The sequence below is a fragment of the Aphanomyces astaci genome (genome assembly GCF_000520075.1).
Source record: "Aphanomyces astaci strain APO3 unplaced genomic scaffold supercont1.16, whole genome shotgun sequence".
In the NCBI taxonomy this organism is placed as follows: Eukaryota; Oomycota; class Saprolegniomycetes; order Saprolegniales; family Verrucalvaceae; genus Aphanomyces; species Aphanomyces astaci.
In genome coordinates this window covers 143,364-151,482 of record NW_009798279.1, presented here as the reverse complement: position 1 = coordinate 151,482, position 8,119 = coordinate 143,364, and the positions used below count along the sequence as shown (strand labels likewise).

Below are 8,119 nucleotides of genomic sequence, written 5' to 3'. Positions count from 1 at the left end.
GTATTTTTCTCTCATATATATGTATGTATGAGAGAAAAAATATACATATAAATATATATAATATATACATAGATATACACACATATATATTCATGTCACACACATATATATATATATATATACGTTTACCATGTATATACATATATCTACGTTTACTATGTATATTTCTCTCAAATTTATATATTTACATATTCATATTGAATACATACAGTATTCATTTCATATATTCATATTTGAAAAATAGTCATGTCATATTCCATACTGAATTTTTACTACATTGATCCATACACATATATACATATATACTGTAATAGTGTCGTTCTAGTTGATTGTATTTATTCAACCAAATATTAATGATAATTATTTGTGTCAGATTGGTGGCGTTGGGTCGATCGTCGAAATCGACGAAACGTCGTTGAAAAAAAAGTCCAAGTACAACCGCGGCATTCAGCATCCGGACTGTTGGCTGTTTGGAGGTGTCGACCGCACGACGAAGAAGTGGTTTGGGATTTTGACATTCGACGACCGTACGAAGCCCACTTTGTCCGACTTGATTTTGAAGTATATCAAACCAGGTACTAAAATCATGTCGGACAAGTTTGGTTCGTACGTGTCGTCGAATGAACGCCACACCCTGGAGACCAACCCCCGGCTGCGTGGCATGAATTACACCCACGCTTGGGTGAACCACTCCGAAAACTTCGTCAACCCAATCAACGGTGCCCACACACAGTCAATCGAAGGTGTGTGGGAGGTGAGGATCAAACAATACCTCAAGGCGATGCGCGGGGTGCACCGCAAGCACCTCCCTGGGTACTTAGACGAATTTTTGTGGCGTTCCTGGTTTTTTCTCCAGAAAGCTGACGGCAAAATGGTGTTCAAGGGACTTGTCATTGCCATTCGTAAACAGTACTTGAAGTAACGTAATAAATACTTGATTTGGTTGCTTGTCATTATTATGTGTGTGGTCGAAGGTGGTTTGGCGGTCGAGGCAGGGATGTTTTATCCGGATGAATTTTTGGGATTGAAAAAAATTATTATAATCAGTGACCGGGGGCTTATCTGGAAGAGTGCCGCGTGGCCGGTGCAATGGGCCGATGCTGAAAGTTCGCGGGCCTGAAGGTACAGTCGTCGCAGGCCTGGGTGGCTTGCCCGATATGTTCCTTGAATTTGCCGCATCAAAAGTTGGCTGTCACCGAATACGTGAGGTGAGTGTTGCCGCGCGTTTGTGCCATCTGGAGGCCGCGAAGCAGGCCATCGTACTCTGCTTGAATGTTGGTGGTGGCGCCCGCGATGTAATGTGCGTCGTAGTCGCAAAGAAGCGGGTAATCGCGCTGCATCACCAAGGCACCGGATCCTCCACTGGCTAGGTCTAAGCGCGCCGCGCCGTGAAAAAACACCACTCCATCTTTGCGCAATGGGGTCTGGCCGGGTGGTGGAAGAGGAGGGGGAGGTAAGGACGTGACGAGGCGGCACTGAAAGGCAAAGTTCAAGATGCCTACATACCACGTTGTTTGGATGTGAGTGACTCTTTAGCCAATTTCGAGCCAATTTCGAGCAGTGCTTTACTTTATCCCGTTGGTAAACGCCACGGATTTCCAGTCGACGTCGTTTCTGAACGCTGCGACGACGCGTTGCTTTGCGGAAAGAGGTAGCGTAATTATGACGTGGCCAAGCTCGGTGATATCCGTGAATAAAGCGGCGAATACCAAGCCCTCGTCTACTGGTTTGGCCTCAATGAAGATGAAGCCTCATTGGAGCCCGTGCGCTCCCTCTATGAAGACATCCCCATCGTGTTCCGCCTAGTGAAGAAAATGGCTGAGGAACTCTAGATAACCCTCGGACACTCCCTTTAGGGGTAAGTGTGCTGCATGGCGCTGTAGAAATACCTATGAGCCTTTTTAGAGGTCGGCTCATGGTATCATGATCGGTAAGGCCGTTAGTCTCCAATATGTGCAGCAAGCTGCCATACGTCGTGCGGTTGCACGCCATTGTCGTGTGGTAGAGCAGGCCTAATTAACAATATGTAAATTGCATACTGAGGTCTCTTACTACGAGGCCGAATTAACAATTACGTTACTGTATGTAAATTGCACACTGAGGTCTCTTACTACGAATTACTTACTACGTAGTACTTAACAGTAAGTACGACTTACAGTTAACAACAGTAAATTGGCACTCCAAGTTATAGAGGTTCCGAGTCTATAACGGTTTCCAAGGACTCCAAGCCGTGTCCAAGGGTATAAGAACTTAATCATGGGTTGTTCACCAGGGAATTCTCTACCTTTTGGACTGACAACCACTTGGTGTTTCCATGCCAAATTAACGTAACGAGTCAATTTATGGACATGCGCCAATTTATGGACAGGGCGCACCAGCCAATCAAAATCATGTTCAACTTACTCTAATACAGTACTGAAATACTTTTGTAACCCAAGATCGCACACAGAAATAAATTCAAAGAGAATGAATTATCCGAACAGTAGCGAAGGCGCGAGTACCATGGCGCGAAAATCTGAAGCTCATTAACTGTAAACAGAAAAAGCAAGGTGAAATAGGCAATTTTGTATGCTGCGCAAGGTGAACCACCTTGCGAATTCCATAAATAATTCTGAAATTGTTTGATTTTAAAACAGTATAAATTGTATTTCTTTTTTTTGTATAGTTTCAATTAAATATATCTTCAAGTTTGTATTCTTGATTTTTATTTTTCATGTGTCTGTCTGTTTTTGGAATTTGCAAGGCAGGTGGGTACGACCCCGACGACATGATCGAATACGAGCACTGGCCCTGGTCCAATATGTGACGGAGGTACCGCAGCAGCTTGGCGCGCACACGTTCCGATTCCAAGGTCGGACCAACCGCTTGGTTGATCATCGCATCGACTTATTGGAGGGCGGGACAGCCCAGGATTGACGGGTTGAGTACTGTAGCCGCATACACCGCTCCATGCCTCATCACGCCTTGTTGCGATACATTCTACTCCTGTGATGGCTGTTGATGCAAGGAGCATTTAGATAGATAATTATGTAACGTTAGGCTGTGTATGAGAGCAAGATCATGTGATGTGGTATTCAGGACTCGGTCAATTCAACCAGGTCTCAATTTACCACTTGCCTACTAACCCAATGAAATTGGTCATCCCTCATTCCACCATCCAGCCCGTGTCGGTACCGTACATCCCTGTCGGTGTGATCACGTGGTTGCGGGCGGTGGTTCAAGACGTCTTGATTGCACCAATCGCAAGTGCTGAAGTGGCGGCTTTACTGTTAGCACTTGGCGATGGGTGCTACCAAGACCTCTTCCTCCACCGCGTTGGCCCACCAGAGCCACCACGGCATTGCAATCCACACAAGATAGCTGTAGTGACGGTGATGATCCTGATGACGCCGTACCATTTCTGAGCCTACTTGGTGGTCAGGGTGTTGACATTGCGACTCATTCCGGACGACGTGGTCGAAATGGTGGAATTGTAATTGACTGTGAGTTAACAGTAAGTTGTCGTTTAAATTTAGTGATATATCCTTTGTATTTACTGTGGCATCTTATATTTGTTTCCATTGGAAAACTTCGAATCGAACGAACTTTTAGTATCGTCAAATTAAGTATAATGTACCCTGTCCATAAATTGGCGCATCTCATCCAATGAACATTCAAAACTTCAAAGCCACCTAACTGCTGTAATACCTCCTTAAACTTGATGAAACAAGTTCCATTCGATCAATCACAACCTAAGCTTTATGGGGATATAAAATGATCAAAATTGATAAAATTTGCAACATATTTTCGAGCTATCTTCGACAAAAAAGGTGTCCATAAATTGCCTCGTTACGTTAACTGTAAATGAGCACATGGCTAATTATATCGGGCATTCGTCAACCAAAATAGTGTAGTACCCTTAAAGTCGACTAGACCAGTTGCTACAACTGGGTAAACAAACTCCTCGGCCATGATAATCCAATAAGTGTACTGTATACTGAACAGTAGTACTAATATTAATATATATTACCATTGGAACAAGTACTTCGAAGTACATCACAAGAACACGAATATTCACCTACAGCCACTAACTATATATGTCAATGTTAGGCGAGCGGGGATTGATCGCCTTTCGACAGCAGCGGCTGCATCTGGTGATCTTCAGCGTCAATTCGAGACGGCAATAAGCACAGGAATGCGAGAATTGCCAGTTTGCACACGGCGCCAATGACCACAACCCACGACAGATTGGCCCAATTCACGACAAACGTGGTCGGGTCTTCTGTGATTCCCAACGCGTTGATGACGATAGCCGAGAAGAACGAGCTCACGACGCCCCCAAAATCCATGAAGGACAGGTACAAAGCGTATGTGAGCCCTTTTCCATCGGTGGCTTTGGTCGGGCAGAAGTACGTGGCCACAATCAATAGCTGCAGCAGCGCGAATTCGCCCGCGAACGACGTCACGAATGACTCGAGCGTGCAGAACGTGCACACGGAGATGGGCAAGTTCGCCATGGGGGGGGCCAGCAGCACCTGTGGCAGACTCGCGACTGTCGACACCACCGTCGAAATGGCAAACACGATGCGGATGCTCCGACCTTGACACATCTGGGCGTAGATGCCACACGCCAGCACCCGTCCTACCATGCCTACAAATACAAATAGTTTGGCTTTTATTATATATATATATTGTGTCAAGAACGTCGTATATGTACCAGCAAGAGACGAGTATTGCAAACACTCTTTTTGGTCGTTGAGCAGCGAGTACGTGTACTGGTACCAGACCGACCCACCAGACGGGAGCGCGCTGGAGAGGAAGAAGAAGAGCATCACGGGCATGTAGCTGCGCTGCTCGGACACGATCCGCTTGCAGGCGGCGGCGAACGCCTGGGACTTCTGCCGCACGAGGCCGCCGCATGTCGTGGGGCCGGTGGGGTGGATGCTATTGGGGACGACCTTGGGCTCGTGGAAAAAGAACAAGGCTGTGACTATGCCCACGACGGGAATGACGCTGGTCCAGCAGATGATTTCGCGCGACGAAATCGACTTGGTCGCGTAGATGGGGATGCCCACGAAGAGAGCCACGATGGACGCAGAGTTCTTGGCGGCGTTAGCCCAGGCTTGGACGTTGCCGCTCTTTTGGTGGTTGCCGGACGCAACGTCGACAAGCACCACGCCGAGCATCATCTGCGTGAATGCTTCGCACGACGAGTCGATCATCTTGACGACAAACGCGCCGGCCACGGACCGGACGAACAGCCCCGTGGCCAGCACCGACAGCGCCGCGCCTGCCTCGCAGAGCACGATATAGTACTTGCGGCGGTACCCGAAGATGGGAAAGTTGTCCGAGACGAGCGCATACACTGGCTTGAGGTTCCACGGAAAGAACGTGAGGGCGTAGTAGAAGTTGGTCGTCGCTGGCGACATGTGGATCTCGTTGAATAGCCAGTCGCCGTACGCAGTCATGGGGAAGCTTTGGAGGAACGACTGCACAAAGTAGAGCGACAGCAGACCCCAAGGCAGCAGAGACGTCGACGCCAAGTCGGGTAGATGTTTCATGGAGGTACGTGGACTGCTGTGGGAGCTAAATGGTTGATGATGACATATAGGTAAAGTGCTGGAGGCACGTGACTGGGTTCACGGCGATTGGTCCATTTGCTAGTTTTGAAGTACGTTGGATTCGAATGAAATTGTCAATTGCAATAGCCAATCAAATTGGATTGGTGTAGAATATCAACCAATCCACACTCACGAACAGTTTGGCCGGTGTACATATCATATTTGTATACCTTACATTTGGTGATATGAAAATCTGAGAAAATATCCATAGTGCAGGCAAAAAGTGGTGTGAATAATGATAAAGGCCATTCATTATTATTGACTACTTCGAAGTACTACGTAGTACTTCGGAGTAGTTACTACTAAAAAATATTTCCAGTATAACCATGAAACCTTCTCTTCGTGGAAGTCCCAGGGGGCGGTGACGACATCCTCAAGGGGACACAGCAAGAATTTGCTGATTGTTTGGTTGGAGTACGTACTGTAGTACATTACTCAACGTATTAGTACTCATTAAGACCATTACGTACGAAGTACCTCACTTGTATTTATTCACCATTGATTGGTTGAAAAGGGGAGAACTCATTATTGCTGATTGGTCAACATCACCCGTTCACAATTCCTTGGCATGTGGTTTGTAGCGGTGCATATTGGAGCAGGCAACCATGAGTCGACGAATGCTGCGGTGGACGAAGCCAACACGTGTATGCGAGTAGCCCTGGAAGCTGCTGCGCGTGTGCTTTCTGCAGGAGGTGACGCCGTCTCGGCATGCGAAGAGGCCGTGGTCGTCTTAGAAGATGCGGAGTGCACCAACGCCGGATGCAACGGTCCCCAAGTCAACTTGACGACCGACGGTCGAGTCGAGACGGACGCGTCTGTCATGAGTGGTTCTTCCAATGCCATCGGCTGCTGTGGAGCTGTTGAAGGAGTGCGGAACCCCATTACTCTGGCTGTGCACTTACTTCGCAGCCAAGAAAGGCGACCACAGGATCGCCAGCCTCCACTGTTCCTCGTTGGCCATGGTGCCCTCGCCGAGGCCAAGGATGCCAATCTCTCCACCATCAATTACGACGACGAGCCCATCCATCCCCGCGCGTTGATCAAGCACCAGGACAACGCGACCAGGTACTTGCTGGACACCGTCGGAGCCATCTGCATCGACAGCGCAGGACATGCAGCCGCGGCCGTGTCCAGTGCGGGCATTGCGTTGAAGCGACCAGGGCGAGTAGGCCATGCTGGCTGTCCTCGCATGGGCTGCTGCGCATCGAACGGCTCTAGCACGAGTGCTGCGTATGCATTCAGCTGCACTGGTACTTGTGTTTTCAACGCGCTATACAACCTCCAGCACTGCATATTATACGCATAGGCCGCGGGGAACATCTTGTGCAGGGAGCGCTGTTGCAGCACTTGGAGCGACAAGTGGCATCCATGTCTGCCAAAGCGCAAGTGAACGACGTGATCAAGTACGTATGGTCGATTTGATACAAATTTGGGGAGGGGCCAAACCGATCCACAATCGATCTGATTGGTTGAATTTCATTGAGAAAGTTTTGATTGGTTAATAATTTTGAGCTCATCTGAAGTAGCCAATCAAATCGATTTAAATTCCAACGAGAAACCACGCCACAACACGAAATTTCACTCGAAAGCACGATATAGCAATGTGTTTACAATTTGGGCAAAATCAACTTGAAAAGATATTTGTGACAAAAATGTGAAATATAATGAATCGTTGGATGAATGTTTGTGCAGAGTACATGATGGTTTCATGGATTGTGAAATGTATTATTAGCGATGCCTTTAACGATGCTAAAAGCAGCAACGCTGGCGTAGCCATTGAAGGCGGCGTCATTGGGTTAATCGGTCGGCCAAGTAGCAACGATGCTACAAACAAACGGCCACGACTGGTATAATATATATATATACGAAGTTGAACTTGCACATGAAGCTCAGATATATATATATCACAGGTAGACGGACTTGACTTTGTCGTGGCTTTTACCACTCCGAGTATGGGCATTGGTATGCTTTCCAGCAGCGACCCCGCCCCCCATGTACGAAGGTGAAAAAACCTCTAGAATCAAATTATATTCAACATGTAGATGGAAATATTACGCAATGGACCTACGGGGGGGTTGTTGTCTGCGCACGTGTGTGCCGTGCCTCCCGCGACAGAGTCCCAACACCGGAGCAAACGCCATCGTCGTACAAGGCCATAACCGCCCGTTCCGAGTAGAATATTAACTGTTAATGGTCAGCCCCTGTTAACTGTTACTGGCCAGCCTGTTAACTGTTAATTACTAGCCTGTTAAATGTTAATGGTCAGCCTGTTAACTGTTAATGGTCGAGCGCAACTCTATTACTGTTACTTCGACGTATTGTGCTTTTCACATATTTTGCCCGTTGTTTTAGCTCCTAAAATCATCCAAAGTTTAACCTAAACTGAAGTTGCACTCGACGTAAAAGTAAGCTTCCCCACCGTTCTGTCATTGGCTGATCTAAAACTTGCGTTGTTTTACTAAAACTACTTCGTTTTATTAACTCCCGTGGCCAAGCAGTCATGCAGAGCAATGACCTAC

At 47.3% G+C, this 8,119-nt stretch overlaps 4 protein-coding genes across 10 annotated transcripts; 2 read left to right on the top strand and 2 right to left on the bottom strand.

Annotated features, from left to right (window-relative positions):
* Positions 1-586: 586 nt before the first annotated feature.
* Positions 587-922, top strand: H257_07559 (hypothetical protein; the record flags this gene model as incomplete). The annotated part of the gene is made up of 1 exon (XM_009833130.1): positions 587-922. One exon carries the CDS (start codon positions 587-589, stop codon positions 920-922), a length of 336 nt encoding a protein of 111 aa, XP_009831432.1.
* A 256-nt stretch (positions 923-1,178) lies between these two features.
* H257_07558 (hypothetical protein) lies at positions 1,179-1,992 on the bottom strand (the record flags this gene model as incomplete). The annotated part of the gene is made up of 2 exons (XM_009833129.1): positions 1,179-1,498; positions 1,890-1,992. 2 exons carry the CDS (start codon positions 1,990-1,992, stop codon positions 1,179-1,181), a joined length of 423 nt encoding a protein of 140 aa, XP_009831431.1.
* A 1,982-nt stretch (positions 1,993-3,974) lies between these two features.
* On the bottom strand, positions 3,975-5,567 carry H257_07557. Of its 2 annotated transcripts, none has more exons than XM_009833127.1 (2): positions 4,697-5,567; positions 3,975-4,651 (listed from the first exon to the last, which is right to left on the bottom strand). In XM_009833127.1, exons 1-2 carry the CDS (start codon positions 5,538-5,540, stop codon positions 4,086-4,088), a joined length of 1,410 nt encoding a protein of 469 aa, XP_009831429.1. In that variant the 5' UTR covers positions 5,541-5,567; the 3' UTR covers positions 3,975-4,085. The 2 variants fall into 2 exon arrangements, with proteins under 2 accessions (XP_009831429.1, XP_009831430.1); XM_009833128.1 differs by having other exon boundaries at positions 3,975-4,630.
* Positions 5,568-6,168: 601 nt separating this feature from the next.
* H257_07556 (hypothetical protein) lies at positions 6,169-7,813 on the top strand (the record flags this gene model as incomplete). 6 transcript variants are annotated; one of them, XM_009833126.1, is made up of 5 exons in its annotated part: positions 6,169-6,850; positions 6,907-7,003; positions 7,374-7,447; positions 7,511-7,594; positions 7,643-7,813. In XM_009833126.1, the coding sequence occupies 3 exons, from the start codon at positions 6,169-6,171 to the stop codon at positions 7,378-7,380; spliced, it is 786 nt and encodes a 261-aa protein (XP_009831428.1). In that variant the 3' UTR covers positions 7,381-7,447; positions 7,511-7,594; positions 7,643-7,813. The 6 variants fall into 6 exon arrangements, with proteins under 6 accessions (XP_009831428.1, XP_009831424.1, XP_009831423.1 ...); XM_009833122.1 differs by having other exon boundaries at positions 7,360-7,447; XM_009833121.1 differs by having other exon boundaries at positions 7,333-7,447.
* Positions 7,814-8,119: the final 306 nt, after the last annotated feature.

What these genes read in the sequence shown, in the direction of transcription:
- H257_07557 (XM_009833127.1), bottom strand. Translation starts at nt 5,540, where the DNA reads ATGAAACATCTACCCGACTTGGCGTCGACGTCTCTGCTGCCTTGGGGT. An exon ending in GCAATACTCGTCTCTTGCTG is followed by an intron (nt 4,652 to 4,696) that starts GTACATATACGA and finishes ATATAATAAAAG; the next exon opens with CCAAACTATTTGTATTTGTA.